At 38.1% G+C, this 27,448-nt stretch overlaps 2 protein-coding genes across 3 annotated transcripts in view; both read right to left on the bottom strand.

Moving 5' to 3' along the window:
- Positions 1-19,542, bottom strand: part of LOC131937346 (BTB/POZ domain-containing protein KCTD6) — a 69,802-nt gene extending 50,260 nt beyond the window's left edge. For both annotated transcript variants that reach the window (XR_009386214.1, XM_059294684.1), the window contains exon 1: positions 19,521-19,542. The gene's annotated coding sequence lies outside the window, so the exon portion shown is untranslated. The remainder of the gene's footprint in view (positions 1-19,520) is intronic.
- LOC131937343 (AP-2 complex subunit alpha-2) lies at positions 1-27,000 on the bottom strand. Its single transcript, XM_059294671.1, has 24 exons — positions 26,892-27,000; positions 21,856-21,942; positions 21,642-21,710; positions 21,387-21,529; positions 21,043-21,236; positions 19,678-19,807; positions 15,289-15,390; positions 13,682-13,790; positions 12,486-12,708; positions 11,825-11,921; positions 11,442-11,579; positions 11,254-11,361; positions 10,994-11,068; positions 10,669-10,766; positions 10,162-10,291; positions 9,854-9,955; positions 7,866-8,045; positions 5,428-5,609; positions 5,094-5,266; positions 3,908-4,031; positions 3,622-3,738; positions 3,029-3,098; positions 2,578-2,712; positions 1-1,905 (listed from the first exon to the last, which is right to left on the bottom strand). The coding sequence occupies exons 2-24, from the start codon at positions 21,917-21,919 to the stop codon at positions 1,828-1,830; spliced, it is 2,841 nt and encodes a 946-aa protein (XP_059150654.1). The 5' UTR covers positions 21,920-21,942; positions 26,892-27,000; the 3' UTR covers positions 1-1,827.
- Between the last annotated feature and the right edge of the window lie 448 nt (positions 27,001-27,448).

Here is a 27,448-nt window from a genome sequence, read left to right as displayed (position 1 = left end):
TGGTGAAAGCCATTTTATTATTTGATCATGGTGGTGACATGACATCCATTACTAACTAATTGACCTAAGAATAAAAAGTTTTCTCCCCTTAAATACATGCTAGACCAGTTTAAAACTAACTAGATACTGGAGCAGAGGAAAAAACTAATGACATCTAGCACAAAAGGGTGAGGACTGTCTCAGTGTGTAGCTAGGGGAGATGAGCCTGCTCCCCATCCAGGTACAACTTGTTGGGAAGGCCAGGTAAGTCATATAAAACATCAACAAGTTATTGCACATCATTTCCAACATTCTTCATCTTGCACTCATCACCATTTTAGTTTAACTTAAGAACATAGGATGCAAAAAAAAAAAAAAATGCCTAAATTTTGTAAATAAGCTAACATGAGCCCAAAATTGGTTGGTAGAAGTACATTCATCTTGAATAAAACATACTCATGATATAAACAATAGTACAGTAATAATAAAACAATAGGATTAAGTTGATATATTTATTCAAGGTTAAAAGAAGTAAACTGTTATGTCCATTTATGCCAAGGTGTGAAGGTCCTGCAAGCACCAGTCTACCTGTGGTGTGGGGGGGTGGGGGTAAATTGGTGCTAAAAATTTATACAAAAACTGGAATGTGGCTAGTACAGGACATTATAGCCCACTACAACATATGCCAGTCAACAGGGGCCCCACTACAACATATGCCAGTCAACAGGAGCCCCACTACAACATATGCCAGTCAACAGGAGCCCCACTACAACATATGCCAGTCAATAACTTGAAAACACCAACCAGATACAATGACTAGAGCCACATCACAAGAAGGCTCAGTCTATACTGTGGGTGTATGTGAGGGTCAATCTGCAGTGGGGGTGTATGTGTGTAAAGTGTGTATGGCTTTATATAGGCAAAATATAACCATATACATACACATGTGTATATATGAGGAGAATGATCTTGTACACAGCATTTTGTAGTGACCCACCCTTGGACCCACCAGCTTATTCAGCCACATCAAGTCATAGGGGCACAAACCAGATACATAGCTACAGCTGCTTACATGTGTCACCACTGGGACCCTGGGCTGGTGTCACCACTGGGCTGGTGTCACCACTGGGCTGGTGTCACCACTGGGACCCTGGGCTGGTGTCACCACTGAGCTGGTGTCACCACTGAGCTGGTGTCACCACTGAGCTGGTGTCACCACTGGGACCCTGGGCTGGTGTCACCACTGAGCTGGTGTCACCACTGGGCTGGTGTCACCACTGAGCTGGTGTCACCACTGGGCTGGTGTCACCACTGGGCTGGTGTCACCACTGGGCTGGTGTCACCACTGGGACCCTGGGCTGGTGTCACCACTGGGACCCTGGGCTGGTGTCACCACTGGGACCATCATAAAATGTCCTAGCTGAAACCAACTAACCCAGCATGCATTCTAAGTTACAAACAATTTAGCAAATCTTGAAAGAATGGGGTAAAAGTTCTAGGACTAAAGTGAAATTAAATCAGATGCACATAAAGAAAAAATCTCTGGCTAAATTTGGCCGAGTGTCATGACAACTGACAGATAAACAATCTGCTGACTAATGTCAGATGCCCACATTGAGCAAGCAATGTCTGATGACCAGCCTGTGACACACTGCTGATCTGGTGCCCTGGACAGTTTGCAAACAAAAAAAGCCAATAGAAATAAATAAAATTAACACAGTTGATCTAGAGCCAGACCATGATCTAATGAGCAGCCTAACATGAACATGTAGCAACAATCTTCTAGAACAGCCTAGTCACAATGAGGAATACAGTCAAGATGGGAACTACTAAAGGCCGAGTGTTCTGTTAAAACTGGCTCTCCAACAGGCCACCTAAAGCCTGAGAAATGCTGGGTTTGGTCGATCTAATGGTCAGGCGATACATCTGGGGACAAGACAAACAAAACTCCTTCAGGCTGGAGTCAACTTGATATCTGCTACTTTAGAATTAAATTAAGAAATCTTTATAATAAAATTTTAAATGCACTAAAAATTTCTTTCTTCAGTAAACACACTGGTGACTAAAAGTGGCATTTTTTGTCAGTGAGTGACCTGTGCTTTTCTTAAAGCAAGCAAATTGGTTCTATCGTTTTTTCCAAGTGATGGCTAGCAATTTATCATGTCATCTTACTTTTTCTTATTTTTCAATGACTAATTTCAAATCTTAATTACACTGGAAATGAGATATTCTTGTGTTGTCATCGGAAATGGATGTACTGGAAATTTTTGAGATGTGAGCTAAGAAAAAGTTTTTTAAAAATGTCATAGTTCTCTTTGGGATGCTCATCCAGACATAGGGTTGAGCATCTTACCTGCATTTGTTTATTTGGCTCTAGGTGAACCAAGGGTTGAGCATCTTACCTGCATTTGTTTATTTGGCTCTAGGTGAACCAAGGGTTGAGCATCTTACCTGCATTTGTTTATTTGGCTCTAGGTGAACCAAGGGTTGAGCATCTTACCTGCATTTGTTTATTTGGCTCTAGGTGAACCAAGGGTTGAGCATCTTACCTGCATTTGTTTATTTGGCTCTAGGTGAACCAAGGGTTGAGCATCTTACCTGCATTTGTTTATTTGGCTCTAGACGAACCAAACAACCCACTTGCTGGTTCCTTGTGTGGAGAATCCCAGACGAGACAAAGTTGTCTGGATTGGGATCTATCCCTTGTAGAATACTTAGACCAAACCCTAATATCTGAAATATACAACAGAAACTTAGACCAAACCCTAATATCTGAAATATACAACAGAAACTTAGACCAAACCCTAATATCTGAAATATACAACAGAAACTTAGACCAAACCCTAATATCTGAAATATACAACAGAAACTTAGACCAAACCCTAATATCTGAAATATACAACAGAAACTTAGACCAAACCCTAATATCTGAAATATACAACAGAAACTTAGACCAAACCCTAATATCTGAAATGATTTGAAAAAAAAAATCTAACAAAACAATATCAACCTCTAAATAAATGCCGCCCAGCAGGTCGTGTCACATTACCTTTTGTTTGACTTGTTCTGTGTCTTGAGGGTACTGGGCTTTAAATATCTTTTGGCACTCTTGTTCTGGCCTGAAATTTGATGTCCTACTTACTACATGTCAGAAAGTGATGTCCTACTTAGTGCATGTCACAAAGTGATGTCCTACTTAGTGCATGTCACAAAGTGATGTCCTACTTACTGCATGTCACAAATTGATGTCCTACTTAGTGCATGTCACAAATTGATGTCCTACTTAGTGCATGTCACAAATTGATCATGTCCTACTTACTACATGTCAGAAAGTGATGTCCTACTTAGTGCATGTCACAAATTGATGTCCTACTTAGTGCATGTCACAAATTAATGTCCTACTTAGTGCATGTCACAAATTAATGTCCTTACTACATGTCACAAATTGATGTCCTACTTACTACATGTCAGAAAGTGATGTCCTACTTAGTGCATGTCACAAAGTGATGTCCTACTTACTACATGTCAGAAAGTGATGTCCTACTTAGTGCATGTCACAAAGTGATGTCCTACTTAGTGCATGTCACAAAGTGATGTCCTATTCTGTCCAAGCATTTAACAGAACCTACAGAATTTACTTACTGTGACAATGCTTTCCAGCGTGTGAAAAATGCTTCTGCATTCATTTCAGCAGCCTCCAAAAATTTATTAATTATTACAGGTAGCTTTAAGCTCAATTTCTGGGATTTTCCACAGTAGCTGGAATAGAAAATAGATTAGCTTATAGTAACTGAAACAGAAAATAGATTGGCCTACAGAGACGTATTGCTAATGGCAAGTTTAAAACATAACTGGATAATATAGACGGCGCTCATATACTAAATTATAAAAATACCATAAGTTATAAAAAGCAGATGTATCAACTTACGTAAAGCTAATGTTGAGCAGTGGGGAATCACTGAATTCAGCTGTACACTCAATATTAAACAGCTGCTGCACCTGAGCTCCTCCATCAACATTAGGCTCCACTGCTTTAGGCTGTACACTCAAGGCTGTCCCAGTCAAGGAAACAGCTGACCTCAAGTTTACTAGCTAACTACATTTTCTCAGGTCAATCAAGACCTTTACTAACTACATTTGTTCAGGTAACTTAAGACCTTTACTAACTACATTTGATCAGGTCACTCAAGACCTTTACTAACTACATTTGCTCAGGTCACTCAAGACCTTTACTAACTACATTTGCTCAGGTCACTCAAGACCTTTACTAACTACATTTGCTCAGGTCACTCAAGACCTTTACTAACTACATTTGCTCAGGTCACTCAAGACCTTTACTAACTACATTTGCTCAGGTCACTCAAGACCTTTACTAACTACATTTGCTCAGGTCACTCAAGACCTTTACTAACTACATTTGCTCAGGTCACTCAAGACCTTTACTAACTACATTTGCTCAGGTCACTCAAGACCTTTACTAACTACATTTTCTCAGGTCACTCAAGACCTTTACTAACTACATTTGCTCAGGTCACTCAAGACCTTTACTAACTACATTTTCTCAGGTCACTCAAGACCTTTACTAACTACATTTGCTCAGGTCACTCAAGACCTTTACTAACTACATTTGCTCAGGTCACTCAAGACCTTTACTAACTACATTTGCTCAGGTCACTCAAGACCTTTACTAACTACATTTGCTCAGGTCACTCAAGACCTTTACTAACTACATTTGCTCAGGTCACTCAAGACCTTTACTAACTACATTTTCTCAGGTCACTCAAGACCTTTACTAACTACATTTGCTCAGGTCACTCAAGACCTTTACTAACTACATTTGCTCAGGTCACTCAAGACCTTTACTAACTACATTTGCTCAGGTCACTCAAGACCTTTACTAACTACATTTGCTCAGGTAACTCAAGACCTTTACTAACTACATTTGCTCAGGTCACTCAAGACCTTTACTAACTACATTTGTTCAGGTTCACTCAAGACCATTACTAACTACATTTGTTCAGGTCACTCAAAACCTTTGCTAACTACATTTGAAGTGAATAAATCTCATGAAACTGGCACCAGTTTGTACCAGTGGCTTAGTGAGAAAAGGATACAAGAAGCCAAGTTGCCAGGTAAGACTAGGTCTGATGTGAAATGTGTGAACTGGAATGTGGTTTTGTTGCCAAAAAACACGCCCACACGAGCAAGATTTTGTCGATATTCAGACTTTATACCTATTTGGAGGAGTTCATTTTCAAAAAGTACCCCATTATGCTTGCAAATAAATCTGTAAAGAAAAGTATTTTTGATACACTGGTGTCAATATCTGCAAATATGAAATTGAGTTGTAATGAAGTATTTATCAATAAAAACTATCATTATCAATAAAAAAATCATTGTTAAAATAAGAAATAAATGAAAGTTGTTGAGTAAAAAAAAATCTCCTACTTTTTAAAGTTCTCTTCAGCTCCTGGTGTTAAGGAATGAAGTGAAGAATCAAAGCCATTGGTGGCTGGCTGCTCACCAAAGACATCAACAAGGAAGTTGAGACCTGTTGGGGCAGGAGCTGGAGCTGTCTCTAGACCCAGCAAGTCCACACTCACTCCTCCAGCATTGGCTGTACTGGCAGCCTAAACAGAGATCAACATTTACAGGTCGGAGCTTAACACTTACATGTGGGAGCTTAACATTTACAGGTGGGAGCTTAACACTTACAGGTGGGAGCTTAACATTTACAGGTCGGAGCTTAACATTTACATTTGGGAGCTTAACATTTACATGTGGGAGCTTAACATTTACAGGTCGGAGCTTAACATTTACAGGTGGGAGCTTAACATTTACATGTGGGAGCTTAACATTTACATGTGGGAGCTTAACATTTACATGTGGGAGCTTAACATTTACAGGTCGGAGCTTAACATTTACAGGTGGGAGCTTAACATTTACATGTGGGAGCTTAACATTTACAGGTGGGAGCTTAACACTTACAGGTGGGAGCTTAACACTTACAGGTGGGAGCTTAACACTTACAGGTGGGAGCTTAACACTTACAGGTGGGAGCTTAACATTTACAGGTCAGAGCTTAACATTTACATGTGGGAGCTTAACATTTACATGTGGGAGCTTAACATTTACATGTGGGAGCTTAACATTTACAGGTGGGAGCTTAACATTTACATGTGGGAGCTTAACATTTACAGGTGGGAGCTTAACATTTACAGGTGGGAGCTTAACACTTACAGGTGGGAGCTTAACACTTACAGGTGGGAGCTTAACATTTACATGTGGGAGCTTAACATTTACATGTGGGAGCTTAACATTTACAGGTGGGAGCTTAACACTTACAGGTGGGAGCTTAACACTTACAGGTGGGAGCTTAACATTTACATGTGGGAGCTTAACATTTACATGTGGGAGCTTAACATTTACATGTGGGAGCTTAACATTTACAGGTGGGAGCTTAACATTTACAGGTGGGAGCTTAACACCTTAATATGGAGGCTTAACATTTATAAATGGGAGGTTAACACTTACAGGTGGGAGCTTAACATTTACAGGTCGGAGCTTAACACCTTAAGGTGAGTGCTCAACATTTAGAGGTGAGAGTAGATAAAAACTACTGCTTAATGTTGGAATTAAATCTGGCTCTCCAACAGTATTAAATAGAATAGAATATATTCGGTAGAAGTACAGTATAAAAATAAAAATGTCAGAAAAATCCTAAATCGGTCATTTTGGGTAGTCAACTTTGTTTATTTTTGTCTAAACAACTATGCATCAAATTTGACAGTTGAACATCAATTTGGTTATGTTTAAGACATATAATTCATAAAATAATGCCTAGCTACATTTTTAGGCATGTTTATATTTTATTTTTAGTTTTAAATCAACTAAAAATAGGACAGATGAGCAGAGGCGTAGCGAAGGGGAGGCAGGGGGGTACATATGTCCCCGGGCGCCGACCTTAGGGGGCGCCAAAATGGGTTGGAAAAACAAATTAAAATCTCATTTTAGATGCAGTTTGTCATTATAAATATGAAAAATATATGGGGGTGGGGGTGCAAATGGAAAGTTTGAGGGGGAGGGGTGGTGCAAATTGAAAATTTGTTCCAGAGGGGGGCGCCAAATTGAAAGTTTGTCCCCGGGCGCCGGGAAGGGTCGCTACGCCCTCTGCAGATGAGTCTAAAATTTTAGGATGGAAACAGACTAATACTATGTAGATATTTTAAAATTGCCTTTGAAATTAGTAAACTGGAAAATGTTGCTGAAACTATCCAAATCCTGTTTAGTTAAAAATTTAGGAATTGTAGGCCAAGTTTATAAGAAACAAATTTAATTTTATAAATTTAATTTAATATTGTAGGCAGGCAGCAGCGTGCATTATAAATCATTAATGGTTAAAAACTAGCCCATCATATCACTGAGTATCAGTCATATCATCGTAGCCATTTAAAAACAAACGTGTGATTTCACTAATCATTTTCTAGGCTAGCAATTAATTTTGGTAATTAAAATTGGTATAAAATTAAAGGTAAATAAATGTAGTTTTTAATTGTTTAAGTCATCTTGAGCAATAATGAAGTTTAAAATCTGAGGCGACACCCTCATAAAAGGATGAGCGTAGGCTGTAGAGGTCAGGTTAGATAGCTCAATGGTCTGACTATCTATCAGGGAAAAAATTTCAGAAGTGTGGTGTCTAGCCTTAAAACTTAAAAGTAGGAGCTCAATATTTACAGGTGGGAGTTAAACACTTAAATGTGGGAGGGAGGAGCTCAAAATTTATGAATGAGAGCTCAATTTTTACAGGGGATTATTGAACACTTAAATGCAGGAGTTAACACATAGGTAGGAGCTCAATAAAATGCATGGGTGGGAGCTTGACTTACAGGTGTGAGCTGAACAAACGAAGCTTCAGAACTGTTTATTTGAGCTTGTGGAATGCTACGATGTTCTTTTTCTTTAGTTTCTCCTCCTTCTGGTGCTGATGTTGGCTTCTTCTTCTTTAATTTGGCTAATATTGAAGACTCACGCTCTGGGAAGGGGGGCATTTCCTCCAACACTGTGGCCTGATGGAATAAAGATGTCAAATTACAGAGCCAACATTGTAACCTGACATTTGACAGAGCCATCATTGTGACCAGACAGAGCCAACATTGTGACCTGACATTTGACAGAGCCAACATTGTAACCTGACATTTGACAGAGCCAACATTGTAACCTGACATTTGACAGAGCCAACATTGTGACATGACATTTGACAGAGCCAACATTGTGACATGACATTTGACAGAGCCAACATTGTGACCTGACATTTGACAGAGCCAACATTGTGACATGACATTTGACAGAGCCAACATTGTGACCAGACAGAGCCAACATTGTGACCTGACATTTGACAGAGCCAACATTGTGACCAGACAGAGCCAACATTGTGACATGACATTTGACAGAGCCAACATTGTGACCTGACATTTGACAGAGCCAACATTGTGACCTGACATTTGACAGAGCCAACATTGTGACCAGACAGAGCCAACATTGTGACATGACATTTGACAGAGCCAACATTGTGACCTGACATTTGACAGAGCCAACATTGTGACCTGACATTTGACAGAGCCAACATTGTGACATGACATTTGACAGAGCCAACATTGTGACCTGACATTTGACAGAGCCAACATTGTGACCAGACAGAGCCAACATTGTGACCAGACAGAGCCAACATTGTGACCTGACATTTGACAGAGCCAACATTGTGACCTGACATTTGACAGAGCCAACATTATGACCTGACATTTGACAGAGCCATCATTGTGACCAGACAGAGCCAACATTGTGACCAGACAGAGCCAACATTGTGACCTGACATTTGACAGAGCCAACATTGTGACATGACATTTGACAGAGCCAACATTATGACCTGACATTTGACAGAGCCATCATTGTGACCAGACAGAGCCAACATTGTGACCAGACAGAGCCAACATTGTGACCTGACATTTGACAGAGCCAACATTGTGACATGACATTTGACAGAGCCAACATTGTGACATGACATTTGACAGAGCCAACATTGTGACTAGACAGAGCCAACATTGTGACCAGACAGAGCCAACATTGTGACCAGACAGAGCCAACATTGTGACCAGACAGAGCCAACATTGTGACCAGACAGAGCCAACATTGTGACCAGACAGAGCCAACATTGTGACCTGACAGTTGACAGAGCCAACATTGTGACATGACATTTGACAGAGCCAACATTGTGACCAGACAGAGCCAACATTGTTACCAGACAGAGCCAACATTGTGACCTGACAGTTGACAGAGCCAACATTGTGACATGACATTTGACAGAGCCAACATTGTGACCAGACAGAGCCAACATTGTGACCAGACAGAGCCAACATTGTGACCTGACAGTTGACAGAGCCAACATTGTGACATGACATTTGACAGAGCCAACATTGTGACCAGACAGAGCCAACATTGTTACCAGACAGAGCCAACATTGTGACCTGACAGTTGACAGAGCCAACATTGTGACATGACATTTGACAGAGCCAACATTGTGACCAGACAGAGCCAACATTGTGACCAGACAGAGCCAACATTGTGACCAGACAGAGCCAACATTGTGACCAGACAGAGCCAACATTGTGACATGACATTTGACAGAGCCAACATTGTGACCAGACAGAGCCAACATTGTGACCAGACAGAGCCAACATTGTGACCAGACAGAGCCAACATTGTGACCAGACAGAGCCAACATTGTGACATGACATTTGACAGAGCCAACATTGTGACATGACATTTGACAGAGCCAACATGATGACCAACATTATGACCAGTGTTATCCAGCACTTACTAAAACATCTGGAGATGCAACTGTACTGAGCTGGAGATATTCAATGCACCTCTGCTGTAACTCAACATCTGGATTCCTCAAGTTGTTGTCACTGCCCAGTATCTGCAGAGAAGGAGAAGCAGCTCTAGTTTTTTGACATTGTGGTAGGGTTGGAAACTATTGTAACAAAGACCAGCGCTGACCTTTATGTTGGTAACTATTGTAATAAAGACCAGCGCTGACCTTTATGTTGGTAACTATTGTAATAAAGACCAGCGCTGACCTTTATGTTGGTAACTATTGTAATAAAGACCAGTTGCCAAACTCACCTCCTGTATGCTGGGCTTAATCTCAGGGAAAAGGTTGATGAACTTGATGTAGGTAGACAAGAGGAGACCTCGGGTGTTGGGACTACACAAGTGGTACTTAGAGTGGAGCAGCTGGAACTGGACCAGTGGGCTGGGGAAACATCAGGTGGGGAACTACTTGTATGTCTGACATGTAAGGAACAATTCTAAGCTAATGTAGTACTACTTGTATGTCTGACATGTAAGGTACAATTCTAAGCTAATGTAGTACTACTTGTATGTCTGACATGTAAGGTACAATTCTAAGCTAATGTAGTACTACTTGTATGTCTGACATGTAAGGAACAATTCTAAGCTAATGTAGTACTACTTGTATGTCTGACATGTAAGGAACAATTCTAAGCTAATGTAGTACTACTTGTATGTCTGACATGTCAGGAACAATTCTAAGCTAATGTAGCTTTTATGTGTGACATGAAAAATAAGACCTTTATTTGACAAAATCTGCTGTTTTAACTCAGTCCTTACCTAGATCTTGGATCCCCAGCAATTAAATTGCCAAACTCTCCGAGGATGTATCCGCCCACTTTAACCATGTTCTCATGACAGGCAGGGGCTTGAAGTGCCTAAACAAATGAGAGAAGAATCAGAGACAGGCTTTAAGTGAGCAGGTTCAACATGACTATTGCTCCTAATGTAGGAGTGAGTACGTTTGGTCAGAGACAGGCTTTAAGTGAGTAGGTTCAACATGACTATTGCTCCTAATGTAGGAGTGAGTACGTTTGGTTAGAGACAGGCTTTAAGTGAGCAGGTTCAACATGACTATTGCTCCTAATGTAGGAGTAAGCTTTACCTCAAACACTGTCTTGGCAGCATAACCTTGGACATCATCTCTGTTGATAACTATCTGAATAACTCTGTACCACACCTAAAACATACAAACATACAGTTGATAACTATCTGAATAACTTTCTAACACACCTAGAAAACACACACGGAAAAATACATTAACTTTCTCATAGTTTTTTAAAACAGTATTGTAACAAATTCTATTTGAATTGGCAAAGTTTCTCACAATTGAAATAATGACTTAATTCCCTAAAGTAAACAAACCTCTTCACTGACGTAGTCACCAGCAATCCTTATGAGGTTGAGGATAACATCCACGTACCAGGTGTAATCAACAGCGTACTTCTCAGCCAGTATGGCAACTTTCAGCACCTAAAACACAATGGCATCTAAAGCAATGAGAGCAGAATCACAACTAAACTGGCCTACCTAGACAAAGTTCACATAGCTACCATTTCTTCTCTGATGGAATAATCTGCTGACTCCAAATACTCCAACATCTCTCCTACAATCTCCTCTGCATTGCTGCGGTCACACATAGCATACAGCAGGTCAACAGCTCTTTGTCTCACACTGACATCACGCTCAGTCTGAAACACAACAAATATTGACACAAAATAATATCACGCTCAGTCTGAAAAACAAATATTGACACAAAATAATATCACACTCAGTCTGAAAAACAAATATTGACACAAAATAATATCACGCTCAGTCTGAAAAACAAATATTGACACAAAATAATAGTGATGACTGTACTAAAGGTGACTTTATACATGGTGATGACTGAACTAAAGGTGAGCTTAAGCGTTGTGATGACTGAACTAAAGGTTACCTTAAGTGCTGTAATGACTGTATCCTGATGTTTTTTAACAGCTTCATGAGAAAACTCTGAAGTGGCCAGCAAGCACATACTTTCAAGTGCCAGGTATCTGAATAGAGAAGGGTAGCATGTGACATTATGAGGGTAGCATGTGACATTATAGGGGTAGCATGTGACATTATATGGGTAGCATGTGACAATACAAGGGTAGCATGTGACATTATAGGGGTAGCATGTGACATTATAGGGGTAGCATGTGATATTATAGGGGTAGCATGTGACATTATACGGGTAGCATGTGACAATTCAAGGGTAGCGTGACATTATAGGGGTAGCATGTGATATTATAGGGGTAGCATGTGACATTATACGGGTAGCATGTGACAATTCAAGGGTAGCGTGACATTATAGGGGTAGCATGTGATATTATATGGGTAAAGTTCCATTTTTAAACCATGATGTCCTTGAGTTAAGTATAGATCACTTGTTTCTTTGACCTCCGCATATGAAGTAGTCAGCACAAAGCCCAGCAACTTTTACTTTCCCTAAAATGACTTAGGTACCCATCAGAGCTGGGTGGACTCTGGGGCATTCTACTGACTTAAAACCAAATTCAAACTACAGACATGACACCTTATTAAATAAAATGTAGATGAAAAAACAGCCAGCTTACCTCAAGTTAGTCTCCTTGTGTTGAAGGAACTGTCCCAGTTGGTTACAGGCCCTGACCAGTAGATTGGGGTCACTGTCCATGTGAATGATGAGGTTGATGGCCTCAAAAAGTACTGCATTCTTGGCATTGGAGTGTTGCACTTTCTTAGACTTGGGTGGTTCTTGAGCTTTGTTTAATATGGTCTCCAGGCATTCAGTCAGACGGGTTCTAACACTTGGATCCTCTGGCAGGAAAAAGATTATCTATATAATATGTATACATAAATCAAAGTATGTAGGGGTGTGTGTGTTTGTTTATCCTTTATGTATTACTTTCGCTCATTAGTACAGGGTGTGATTTTTGAAGAACAACCTACAATAAGGACACACTGTGGCACATGACATTTGATGATTAAACTGAACCTGGGGCCGTACCTGGCACCCCTGCGGTAGTATAACTGGTAGCTTCCGGGAGTGCCCTGCAATGCCCCTGATGCTTGGGTGGTTGCCATGGTGCGTCTACCTCACTATTATGGAGTGTAACTAATGTACATGCAAGATTTGCATACAACACGCCCTGGGGCCTCTAGGAGGTAACTGTGCCCCAACAACCATGATTCATTTAAATAACTCAGTTTTAGAAACAAAGGTCATGAGTCTAAAAATACGCTAATGGACACACATTGATGAAATTCTATTAAAATATTGTGTCAGCCCGCAACAACCTGAAGAATGGGTAAGCTAGTCTAATATAAATCTCCTGGCAGTCAGCCTCTATACAGTAAGCATTTCTAATATATCTTCATAAAGCACTGTCACGCCCTTATTATTTAAGTCCTTTTTAATTGTAATCTGTCCCTTCTGAATAGTTATTTATTAAAGAATCTTTCTTAATAAATATGAACATATTTTAGCTCATTTGAACTACAATCATTCTAATAGTAACCAAGCCATTTTTTGTTTTAATAATAGCCTGGTAAAAATTGCTGGTGTAGACACTCTCAATGGGTCACTGTGAGTTCAAGAAATCAGTATCTTTATCAACAGAGAGCAGCAGTTAGACAAGTGATTTTTTTTTCTTCAAAGAATGGACACTGAATTACCAATCCTGTTAGATACATTGTAACTAACTAACCTACAAGTGAAAGTGAAAAATACAAATCTCATAAAAAATTTTGTAGGAAGTGCTCACATCCTTGCAACACTGCATAAACTTACCTGGTGGAGGATAATTCTGCAGCAGTCTAAGCAGTTTGACAGAAAGCCAGGGGGCAGGGACAAAATAATATGTGTAGTCCTGCAGGTCTGTGTAGGAGGCTGTGACAATCTGTGAGAGATGAGAGCACTGATCTAGTGACATGCTACAGAGAGTACAACAGACAGACATGCCCACCCCTTGAAGGAACACAGCTACAGAGAGTACAACAGACAGACATGCCCACCCCTTGAAGGAACACAGCTACAGAGAGTACAACAGACAGACATGCCCACACCTTGAAGGAACACAGCTACAGAGAGTACAACAGACAGACATGCCCACCCCTTGAAGGAACACAGCTACAGAGAGTACAACAGACAGACATGCCCACCCCTTGAAGGAACACAGCTACAGAGAGTACAACAGACAGACATGCCCACCCCTTGAAGGAACACAGCTACAGAGAGTACAACAGACAGACATGCCCACACCTTGAAGGAACACAGCTACAGAGAGTACAACAGACAGACATGCCCACCCCTTGAAGGAACACAGCTACAGAGAGTACAACAGACAGACATGCCCACCCCTTGAAGGAACACAGCTACAGAGAGTACAACAGACAGACATGCCCACCCCTTGAAGGAACACAGCTACAGAGAGTACAACAGACAGACATGCCCACCCCTTGAAGGAACACAGCTACAGAGAGTACAACAGACAGACATGCCCACACCTTGAAGGAACACAGCTACAGAGAGTACAACAGACAGACATGCCCACCCCTTGAAGGAACACAGCTACAGAGAGTACAACAGACAGACATGCCCACCCCTTGAAGGAACACAGCTACAGAGAGTACAACAGACAGACATGCCCACACCTTGAAGGAACACAGCTACAGAGAGTACAACAGACAGACATGCCCACCCCTTGAAGGAACACAGCTACAGAGAGTACAACAGACAGACATGCCCACCCCTTGAAGGAACACAGCTACAGAGAGTACAACAGACAGACATGCCCACCCCTTGAAGGAACACAGCTACAGAGAGTACAACAGACAGACATGCCCACACCTTGAAGGAACACAGCTACAGAGAGTACAACAGACAGACATGCCCACACCTTGAAGGAACACAGCTACAGAGAGTACAACAGACAGACATGCCCACCCCTTGAAGGAACACAGCTACAGAGACCACACAACAGTACTCATTCAGACATAATTCTCAGCAATGGATCTAAATAATATTAAGCAATTTTCCTATTTAAGCTTACATAAATTATTCATTGCTGAAATAGTATGACAATAGCTCATCATTTTCATCGTTAAACAAAATAAACTAGAAAATAGAAAGTGTCAACTAAAAAATGTTTTTATTTGGTTTTAAACTTTTGTGAATGTAATGTTTAGATGAATGTTTTCATAGTTAACTGTAGTGCATGTGCAGCCCCAAAACACTTTAGTGTTTGACTAGTAGCTGACAGCTGTGTCAGTAGAGTGAGTACAATCACCCACTTTAATATACAAATACTTGAAGATGTAGGCACAAGTTAAACAGAACTAGCAAGGCCCAGCTTTAGGAAGTAAAGAACTGTAAACCCAATGAAGCCAGTAACTTACTCGACTAAGTCTAGACACAGCCAATGACACACAAGCCTTGTATTCCTCAGGATTTTTTCTGACCAAAGCTTCTATCAAGCTTGTAGCTGATGTGACCACACCCTGAAATGAGAAAATCAAACACTGTCCATAGAAATTCTAAATTTTTTAAAGATGATGACATCAGAACCAAGTTTTAAGAAACATCAAGTCCGCACATGGTAAAAAGGTGCCACTCTTTTTTCATACCTATTCTGAAATCTAATCCCCAAATGATAAGAACCCTATAAAAGTAAATTGTGGAATGTTATAACCTTTAAACTTAAATTTTGTTATTACTTCCTCATCTATCGAGTAAAAGGAAAATCTTGTGATTGTGCAAATCAAAAAGAAGAAAAATCAACTTTTGAGCTATTTCCAGTAAACAGATATTTTAAATACTGTGTACTTTTTTAAATTAACCATTAACTACTTTTTTCTACAGGAAATATTGATTTTATAAATTTATCATTTCTAAGGGGACCATCTAATGCTATGAAATAAATGACTATATTTTTAAAGTAGTTGTCAGCTGTTATTACTCTTACTAGGCATGCTGCCCAGCTTCGCTTAGGCTTTCGAAAACATTGAGAATTTGAATGCTTAATTAATTCGCCCATATAAGGCGCCGGACAGTCGAGGTCAGTTTTGACCCCCTCATCGTAGACTTTTCGGCCGACCGGCCCCTGTGTTATGTCGCCCCAAGGCAAGATCCTGCCAAATTTGAAGCGCCTGCGGCGCTGGGAAGTGCCCTATCGGGCACCCGACGACTTTGCTTTATATATTATAGAGATTAGCAAATTGCATAGATAAACAAAGATTTCAATAAAGTAATTAAGGCCTGAAATACTTTAGTATAGAAATGTATTATTTGAATAGATTCTAGATCTAGGTAGGGTCTACATCTGTGTAAGTCTAGTTTTTAAGGACAGCTTAAACCCCAGTTTTGAAGTATTTGGGACTGAAAATATCACTTTTCTAAAAATAGTCTCATTGCTAAGTTTATTCAATTTGCTACACGTTTATGTATAAATTATATGTGAAATATATTAAAAAGTATTTTAAATAATTTATTTAAAATGATCACTTCATGTGATAATCCATCGCCATAATTATGCAAAATTAAAAATTTGCGTAACTTGAAAAGTTTTCAACCGATTTTAATAATTTTTTCACCAAGCGGCATAGAATAAAAATACGAACGAAACTACTTTCTAGACCCAGTGTGTATGAAAGATAAATTTTCATTGGTCAATAATGTGAATCGGATGACAAAAACTCGAATGTCAGCCAATCAGAAAGCTCCTTTCACAGACCCTGTTTGTTTACATCGACCTCGCTGTATCTCGGCATTTCCGTTCTCGATAACGCTACAGTCCAGTGATTTGATTCTCACATTCTATTACAAGAGTTTTATTTGTTCATTGAAATGGATTCAACACAAAAAGTGAAAAGAATTCACAAATCTAGAAGCAAAAGGAGGAAGTTTCACGGAAACCGGTACACATATCAGAGCACGGCCGATGCTAGTGATAGTCTTAGTACTGGATCTAGATCTAGTACAAATCCTGACGATCGGGACACAGACAGCCTGGCTTCAACTTCAACTCCTTCAACTAGATCTAGATCTAATTCTAGATCTAATTCTACATCTACATCATCACTACAAATGGCAGATCCAACTAGATCTAGTCATGAAATTCGCAAGTCGTCTTCTTATCAAAAGTTGAATAAGCCAGATGACACAGTCACAGAGAACAGCAGTTTGAGTGGCTACAGATTTATAAACATAGAAGATCTGGTATCTTTTATAAATTTATTTCCCTGCCCTTCATGTGGTGAAACTAAGGACAATCTGTTTCATATTAATGAACAGTTAACAGGGATCAACACCAAATTAACATTTGAGTGCAGTACATGTAAGAACATTAGTACATTTTCACACAAAGAAAATGTAAACCTGAGGTTTCAAGTTGCCATGTATGGCATTGGTTGCCATGAAAACAAGGGGCGTCGTTTTCTGGCTGCCATGGATATGCCACAGCCTGTCTCCAGTGTTAGGGCAGCTGTGTATAAAACTAGGATACACAATGCTACAAAGCAGGCTGCAGATATGAGCATGAAACAGGCAGCAGAGGAATTACAAGCTGTTGAGGCCACAAGTGAGGTGACTGTCTCCTGCGACGGAACCTGGCAGCGCAGGGGTTTTTCAAGCAAAAATGGCATATCAACTTGCCTCTCAGTGAGCAACAAAGTGCCTGCAAAAGTCCTGGATGTAGACATTCTCACAAATCATTGTGACACCTGTTGCAAGATGGCCAAAAACTGGGTGACGATGAATTTGCCAAATGGCTTGAAGGCCACAAACATTTGTGCAAAAAAAACCATGATGGATCGGCAGGTGCTATGGAACCAGCTGGACTAAAAAAGATCTTTCGCAGATCAGAACAATTATATAATTTAAAGTACACAAACTATTTAGGGACTCTAAAAGCTATAAGCAAATAGCTGAAGCTGTTCCTCCAATTTATGAAGGCACCTCCATTACTAAGTTGGAGTGCTGCGGGCATGTGCAAAAAAGGATGGGGAAAAAACTTTTAGATAAAGTAGCTGAAAATAAAAATGTTAGTTTTACTGAAGGGGGGAAGAAATATAAAGGTATTGGGGGCAAAGATAGATTGACTAAAGTAGCTATAAAAAGAATTCAGGGGCATTATGGGGGGGCTATTCGTTCAAATGTAGGTAATTTAGACAAGATGAAAAAGGCTATATGGGCAATTTGGGAGCATAGGAAAGGTATTCATGTAAATTGTGGTGAGTGGTGCACAGGTCAGATAAAAAATAAGTTACCTAATTTTGTTATGGAAATTATAAAGCCAGTATTTGTTGAACTTTCCAGTGATACTCTACTAAAAAAATGTTTGCACGGTGGTACGCAAAATGCTAATGAAGCGTTCCACCATATTATTTGGGAAAAATGTCCTAAAGTTACTTTTGTAGGGAAAGATAGGTTAGAAATTGGAGTGTTTGATGCTGTGATAGTTTATAATGAGGGGGAGATGGGTAGGCTAGCAATTTTTAGGAGTTTAGGTCTAAATTGTGGGTACCACTGTATTTCGGCTTTTAAAAAATTTGACACCACCCGCATAAAAGCAGCTCAAAAATTTATAAATGCACCCCTTACTAGGGGAAAAGGAAAAAAAAAACCTTGTACAGACCCTAAAGATGACTCCTATGTGGCAGGAGGTCACTAATTTAACTTGTATTTTAAATAACAGCATTTTATATCACATTTTTGTTGTTTTCTCAAAATATGGAATTTCAAAAAAAATAATTCTTGTGTACATCATATCTCCAAAAGTTTTCAATATTTTTATGTAATATTTGACACACACTTCAAGTAATATTATTAGAACACATTGTGCTAAAATAATAGCTGTATCTCCTTTACTTTTTTTAAAACAATTTTTTTTTCACCCACCCCCTGTTAATTTCTGAGTGTTTTTTTACCTATGCCACTAAATATTGTACAAAAAATATGTTTTGTTTGCAACTTCAAATATTTTTAGTTCATTATATTTTAGATGTAATAAATAATGGTTATACAAAGTTTTATTTGAATATCTGTTAGTTTTTGCTATATGCTGTACAGTAATATGTGTTTTTATGTCGTTTTCGTCCAAAAAAATAGCTTAAAAATTTTTTTTACGAAAGTATACAACACTTCAGAGCAAAAAATAGTTTTCTAATGATTTTTTCATCAGCCTACATCATTTGAAATAAGTAAATTAAGTCTAATTGCATAAATTCATTTTTGGGGTTTAAGCTGTCCTTAAGTAGATCTAGATCATCTACATCTAGAATCTCTAGATCTAGAATCTCTAGATCTAGAATCCAAATAGATAAAATAATTTTTTAAAGTTTAGGCCGAGAAAATCGTATTGTATACATTTCATAGCGTACATAGCTCTAAATCATATTTGAATGAAATAGTTCATTTCTTTTTATTCTAAACTCGGAAGATGACGTCATCAGTTTCGTGCTCTTTTTTTAGTGTACACAGTAAGCGACGTCATTGTTAAATGCGTTCTTGTCCCAAGTTAAAACACTTTTCCGGTTGCATAAATAAAATTGTTTTTCTACATTCGAATACGCCTTTATTTTTTATTTTTCTTCTTTAAATAAAATTGTGGTTATACATTTAAAACATCTACCATATTATTTTCAACAAAAGTCTGTATAAAGTTCTCGATATATCGCTGTAGATTCTGATGTGATGTCCGGCGAAAATATTTTGCGGACAGACAGACAAAGAGAGAGAGAGAGAGAGAAGTGCGCACGGGGTTTTTTATATATTAGGATATTACAAACCATATGTTGATCATTCAGTAGATGAATGATCCTTGAAGTCCATTCCCCAATGGGAATCATGTCTGGTGAAGCTCTAAGAAGACGCAACAGTGTCAGACCTGCGCTTTGTTTGACAGAGTCTATTGTGTCTCTAGAAATACAGAAGATGTGCAACAATTAAAACAAAAGATATCAATCCAGTCAAATAGGCATTACTTTCAAGTATAGGTGTCAACTTGGGCCTAACAACACTAGGTGCCTAGTCCCCTGCTTTACACTACACAGTAGATATAAGCACATAGTTTTAGTATGGTTATATAATAAAATAGCCAGATCTAGTCTAAAAAATTACAATTTTTTTTAAATATCCCCTACCCCACTATAATATTATAAAATCAAGACTTCAGTTGTAACACCATTTTTTTGGTTTGATTAATTAACCAGTATTTTGGATTCTTTGATTTGTTTTCCAATCTCAAATGTTCTGACTTGCTGTGAACTCTCAACATTACCAATAGTGGCAAAAAAAAAACAAAGGAAAATAAACCTGGAACAAACTTCAGCAAAAGCAAAATGGAGGAATGAGACAAATTTTTTTGTAATTTAGCAGAAAATACAGCTATTGGCTGCATATTATAGAATTACTTTATAGCCAAGCTAGTGGCTGTTTTAGTGACCAATCTAAGCATCTATAGGATGGCAAGGTCATGTAGTAGAGTGCATGATAACTAACAGACATAGTCAAGATCCTGGGCTCGAGGCCTGAGTCAACCCAGATCTGATGGCACTAGGGAAGGTAAGTAAACGCAACTGGGCATAGTGCTAACCACACCATTCCTTCATATGCCGGGGTTGCAGAAAGAACTGAACTCTACATCATGTACCCCATGGACCCTAAGGTCTGAAAGGGAAACAACGTTTAAGCATGTGCCAAGATGACACAAGATGAGAGAAAAGATGACCTACCCAGACACAAGTAGTTTTGGGATATCTGAGCCAACAGAAGTGAGAGAAAAGATGACCTACCCAGACACAAGCAGTTTTGGGATATCTGAGCCAACAGAAGTGAGAGAAAAGATGACCTACCCAGACACAAGCAGTTTTGGGATATCTGAGCCAACAGAAGTGAGAGAAAAGATGACCTACCCAGACACAAGCAGTTTTGGGATATCTGAGCCAACAGAAGTGAGAGAAAAGATGACCTACCCAGACACAAGCAGTTTTGGGATATCTGAGCCAACAGAAGTGAGAGAAAAGATGACCTACCCAGACACAAGCAGTTTTGGGATATCTGAGCCAACAGAAGTGAGAGAAAAGATGACCTACCCAGACACAAGCAGTTTTGGGATATATGAGCCAACAGAAGTGAGAGAAAAGATGACCTACCCAGACACAAGCAGTTTTGGGATATCTGAGCCAACAGAATCAGCCATTTCACGGCTGCCAATGTTGGCCATGCAGTGTAGAGCCAAGTTAATGTGGATGGGATTGCGGCTTGACAAATCATTCTTAATGGACTGTATGACCAGCTTCATGAGCTCATTGCTGGCCCCAACAAGCACAGAGATGAAGAGATAACCCTGTAAAACACAAGCAACTACATTTATCTCTCTTCTGGGCTTACTTACACATATCAGTTTAATGATGAGTAACAGTACCATTTTCTAAGCAACAATTCACCCACTAAATGTAAAAACACTACTCAAGATGTTGAAATAGAAAATGCTTACTATCTGTTTTTCAGTATATTTATTGGAGCTAAGCAGGTTGACTGCCTCCATGTGACCAAAATCTATGTCATGTCCCAAAAGAAATATGAAGAGTAATTTACACACATATTTTTTTTTCTGATAGCCATCCAAAGTTTTGTCTCCTGTTGATTTCAAGCAAAAATACAATCACAAATACAAAATAATATTTAAAAACTGACTAAGTTTACTTGGTCAAAAATGTGTAACAAATAAGATTTTTAAAATTAAACTCACCTTTAAACTTTGACCTTATGTTTGCCAATTCTTTGTTTATTCTTTTTATTTCAGCTTCTTTACTTTTACCTACAATATTTTTTTTTTAAAAATGTAGCTTTCTATTTAAGCTTTTTATTTATTGAAAAACATTATGTGATGCAACTATTAGCATTAGACAAGTCTAGAATATAATTATGTATCAAGCTGCTGGCTAAAAAAAATGTGTACTCACAATTTCTAATGTCTGAAATAAAAACAGCAAGTCCTCGCATGCCATCACCTTTAACAGTAGGCATCCTGGTGTTCTTCTTTTATCCCTCTGGAATTTTGAGTGAACATTGTTTCAAGGTTTTTTAAATAGAATTTTTTTTGCACTGACAACAATTCATAAATATATTATAATAATGCCCAAAACTGATCAGAGAAGGGTGACTATAGATTAAGCACATTTTCCAATTATCTTAACATTCAAAGTGGGTTGCTTTAACAGCAAGGTATTAACATTCATTTCAAAAATGGTTTTCCTATATTGGTGGATCGCGCTTGTTTATTTACTTAATTGAAAGAAAATTTCATGTTTCCAACAGTTTAGTGATATTTTATACACCAGTGTCTGAGAATGCTACTCTGTTCTGAGTTATGGCAAATCTGTTATTGTATCCTATTTTATAGGCTATATCCATTTCCTATATGGTATATTTATTTCCTATATGGGACTGCATGGCCTAAGCGGTAGAGTGCTAGGCTGTTAACCCTAAGTCTTGAGTTTGAATCTGGATCAAACTCAGTAGAAAGTCCTGAGTCCACCCAGCTCTGATGGGTACCAAATTCATGTAAGGGAAAGTAAAGGCAGTTGGGCAAAGTACTGATAACACCTTCCCTTCATATGCCGAGGTAAAAAACATGAACTCTATTTCATCTGCCCAATGGATCGCTTTGTTTAAAGAGGATTCTTTACTTTATACATTACCTGCACCAATGTATCTAGCCTACTGGCATTCTTATTACTTACACCAGAATCAATAAACAAAGTTTAATCCTATTTCTATAATAGCAACAAAGTACAACATTGAAGTTAGCCTGTTATCAACATAAATAGACAATGCTGCACCTTAATTGGAGTTCATTGCTTGTAGTTTTCTTATAACTGTTTATTTTAATTGCAATATTGTATTTTTTACATTCTCTAGTTCTAATATCTCAAGCTTCATGATATCTTTAAAAACAACCTAGCTGTGTAGTCTGGAAATCGACCTATGGCTTGGCAGTCACTATTAATCAGTGCCACACCCCTAAATTTATTATTTCTAGATATCTTCTTTTCTCAGTTTTAATTAACTTGCATTTTTCTATTACTTATATTCTCTAGTACAAATATGCAAAGTATCATCATTTTATCTTTAACCATTGAGCTACTTTCTTTTTCAATAGTTACATTATAAATAAAGGTAAAGGCATTTTAATTAGATTTAATTTCATTAATTATGTTGCCCGTAATTTTGAGAAAAAAAATTTCTTAACCCAAGAGAAATAGTAAAAAATGGACCAGTAGTGATAGAACAACGACATAACGTAAATTGTAAATAAAACTTATTATTTCCCGCTTCCATATGTATCTTCAAAATCTCATTACAAACGAGACTACTGCTACTACACATAAATAAGCGTACTATACAAAGTAGGGCAACCACTGACGCAGAGGACTGTGCCACATACAATTTTTTTTGAGCGAGCAGGCGCATATGCCTGTAAAGGGTTAATAGCAGCACCCTCCACCTCTCGCTTAGTTGAATATAAAGTGTGAACTAATGATGACCTCATTATTAAAAAAACTATTCTGGTGTTATATTCACCTCCCCTACTTGCAGCATTTAACTTTGTAGCAAATTAACTCACAACACGGTTACACACTACGGTTGTATCGAGGATTAAAGCTACAACACTTACATAGAGTAGAATTTATTCGTTATCAATGTTTGGATTAGAATGATATAATATTGGAATTCTGTGTGTTAATTTGTATGTAGGCCCTAAATGTCATGTACCATCAGAAACTAAATTTATTTTTAAAAAAAAGCGTTGTTCACAAGACTCATGTGATGGTTAATAACCTCTAGCCAAAGTAGTATGCTTTTTTACAATAAAACAATTTAACAGTTTGCGGGCGATCTGTGTCAGTAAGGATTAAATTACAAAAATGCATCACGTGATGTCATCCGCCAACCAACCAAACGAGCTTTCTCCACAGTTTGGTTGGTTGGCGGCTGACACTATGAAATCCTCTAGGGACGGCTTGAAATGTATACCCAGCATGCAATAAGATCACAAAAACATCAAAACAACTGGAAAAACATTCTACTTTTTAATTAACATTAGGAAATGACCTTTTAAACTATTTAATTTACCTTAAATTAAAAACTTATTAGTATGCAAAACCAAATCTCGCGTGTTCGTCATCAAATAATGGGAGTTTTTGGGTCATGTTTTTACCACAAACTCTGCCAATACCGAAAACCCTGTTAAAATATTCGAAGTGACTACTCGGAAGAAGATTTTTCTCCCCAACGTCTCCATTTAGTCGGCAAAAGATAGCTCTGCGCATTGACCTATAGCTAGGGTTAGGGCTAGAATTAGGGATAGGATTAGGGTTAGTATTAGGGCTAGGGTTAGGGATAGGATTAGGGCTAGGATTAGGGATAAGATTAGGGTTGGTGTTAGGGTTCTGCAGTTGTAAACACGCATGCGCAGTACCATCTAGAACATTGCCGCGATGGCAAGTCGTAGTTTCTCTCCATTGCGCATGCGTATCTTATTCCGGCTAGCATCGGCCTAAAATATTTTAAATTCTGGTAATCTATCGTTTTGGGTACGTAAAATCGCCCGCGATTTGTAATGTGAAAAACAGGTGACTCCTTAAATTTTAATAATTATTTCACATTTTGAGGAGGATTTATGTTTTAAAAAATTCAGAAATGTTTCCTTGATTCATTTATGTACCTGTTTTTAAACAATTGAATTAAAACTTTTCTGTAATAAATGAAGACTAGCGATGTTTCCAACAGATGCAACCATGCACATTTACTATAGCAGCCATCTTGTCAAAGTTTTATTTTTATAAGCTTTTAGCGCCAGATTCAGGGGGAAGCCACTCTATTTTACAAATGGCTGCTGTTTATATAGCAAATCTTGCTCTCAGACACTGCTGTTTAAAGTTAATTTCTGGCCTATATCGATATATTTAGCCATTGATTTAGGTTTATTATTCATTTATCTATAATATTTGACACAAAAGTATGACAATATACTTCTATTAAAGCCTTGACAATGAGGTAACGTTTTCGTACATAAATAGCCGCGGGCGATTTTACGTACCCAAAACGATAGATTACCTAAATTCTAAATTCTAAACTCTACTCTACTAATAGGGATTTAGGTAAAAAAACACTAATCATCATATAAAAATAAAAATTACATATTCTTGTAGAGCTCAACTATATGAAAACAAAACAAAAAAGATTTTCTGTCTAGCTCAAATAGTTTTTTTTTGGCGAATTTTTTTGTGAGGGGTGGAATCCCCTTGCTTTTGCATTGGCCAATTGTGACAAATCATGGTATACCTGAATAAATTGAGCATAGTTATTTTACTTGCAGTTGTATTTTGTTCATATTTGCAGAGTTTAACTAGAATGATATATAGAACTTGTAAATGCTGTTGAAATTAATAAAAATAATACAGAACTTATATTTTTGTGTTGGCTTCCTCCCATAACCCCAAAAAACTGTGTGCTGCGCAAATATGAAAATGTTTCTAAAGCCATATTTTATATAAATACAGCAAATGAAAGAACTACAAAGTTAGAAATCTAAAGTAAATGACTTGAACACTGTTATGTGCATATAATTGCCTCATTATTTTGGGCAGGTGAAGTAGAGTCCATCTTTAAGCCATTTTGTTATAAAACTGCTGCGCAAATATGAAAATGTTTCTAAAGCAATATTTTATATAAATACAGTGAATGAAAGAACTCCATAGTCAGAAATCTAAAGTAAATGACATGAACACTGTAATGTGTCTATAACTGCCTTGTTATTTTGGGCAGGTGAAGTAGAGTCCATACAAAAGCCATTTTGTAATAAGTGAAATGAAGTTATCAGATCAATGTTTTTATGTGTGAATTGTGTATGGATTCTGATTTTCAGCATATAACTATATCTAAGGGTAAGTAGAACTTGAATACTTAAAATTACAGTTAGCACAATGTTAGTGTATAGCAACAGACAGGTAACCTAGATCTAGATCTAGGTCTGACTCTTGTCAGTCTAGAGTCTAGTCTGACAAAATTGGATTTTTAGGAAAAACATATTCTAGAAAACTAGAACTAGAGCTGAAAAAATTAAAGATGGGTATGTAAATATATTTTGAAATAAAAAATTAGATTTGTTTGCACATGCCATAAGATTGCTGTTATTAGTGGACCAAACTTAAAGGCAGGAAGATCGGGATGAAAAAATATAACAATGGTGGCAGCGTGACCTACATACAGTGTCTACGTTCGGAGGGGTATAACTAATGTCGGAGTCAAAATATCCAAAAACAAATTTCATTTCCAATTACTTAAGATATGTCTGATCAGTAATCTACTCTCATCTAGAGGAATCTTTTAAAAAATCGAGATTCCAACGTATTTGAAACTAACCTTGATACAGGGGGAAGACCAAAGCAGAGACAGCATGCAATCAGGTCGCAAAGCCATTAAAACTAAGGGACAACCACTCTACTTTTTAATTAACCTTAGGAAATGACCTTTTAAACTTAATTAATTACCATAAATTAAAAACTTATTAGTATGCAAAACCAAATCTCGTGGGTCCGGTATCAGAAAGTAATGGGCGATTTCGGGTCATGTTTTTACCGCGAACTCGGCGGATGCCGACAACCCTACTACTAAACTTCTAAATCTAGTATCTAGACTTCGAGTGAGATCTAGAGTCTAGAAATCTAAATCTAGATTCTAGCTGCTAAAAAAACTAAGTCTAGATTCTAACTAACACTAAAACAGCAAGCTTTACGACTACTGCTAAGCAGCTAAAATCTAAAGTTTAAGTAAAGTCTGCTGAACGAGATCTAGATTCTAGATCTAGATCTAGATTCTAGATCTAGATCTAGTAAAAGTAAAATAGTTTATTACAATAGCATAAACCAAGATTAGATCAAGAGCTAGATCTAGACCTCTAAGCTTGTTTTGCTTGTTTAGTTTTTGCGCTAACCTTCGCTTAAATTGAGATTTTCATCCAACAGAATTGAAATTCTCCAAAATCGAGTACAACAAGAGACTGTCGCCAAAATTAACTATAAATGGCCGCCATTGAAATTCTGATCAGGAACGAGGCAAAAGAAACACCCACCAGCATAACTTTTCAAGTACCGATTTTGGATATTTAATTTCATATTAGAAACTCACTAAAAATTGTATCATCTATTTTAAAAATAGGTTAATTATTTTTACTACATATTTAAATGTAATATTTTACTTTTTATTATTATTCCTTCTTTTGAATTAGGCCAACTAGATCTACTACTACTAGGCCTGACATTCCCACAGCCACGATAATGTCGATATGGTCTCTCACTCATACAACGTCAATATTCAATATACGAGAAAAATGGCCCGTTGAGGAAGGATACACCGGGCGCTAGGCTGATAGTGCTGTCTCTTTTCTCTAAACTAAAACCACCCCCCCCACCCCCCACCCCCACCACCCCCCACCCACCCACACACACACCACCCACACACCCCCCCCCCCACCCCCCACACCCCAAAAAA

This window comes from Physella acuta, unplaced genomic scaffold, assembly GCF_028476545.2.
Source record: "Physella acuta isolate Inbredline_101_S28 unplaced genomic scaffold, ASM2847654v3 ptg000208l, whole genome shotgun sequence".
Classification (NCBI taxonomy): domain Eukaryota; kingdom Metazoa; phylum Mollusca; class Gastropoda; family Physidae; genus Physella; species Physella acuta.
Note: the sequence above shows the minus strand (reverse complement) of the source record. Positions and strands in the feature narration are given on the sequence as shown.

Bases quoted from the DNA above. Each gene is read 5' to 3' on its own strand.
- LOC131937343 (XM_059294671.1), bottom strand. From the start codon at position 21,919: ATGCCTACTGTTAAAGGTGATGGCATGCGAGGACTTGCTGTTTTTATT. The intron at 11,069-11,253 runs GTTTGTTTACTT...TGTATGTTTTAG, and splicing joins GTGACTACGTCAGTGAAGAG to GTGTGGTACAGAGTTATTCA. The intron at 4,032-5,093 runs GTATCCTTTTCT...TGACTGGGACAG, and splicing joins ACCTGGCAACTTGGCTTCTT to CCTTGAGTGTACAGCCTAAA.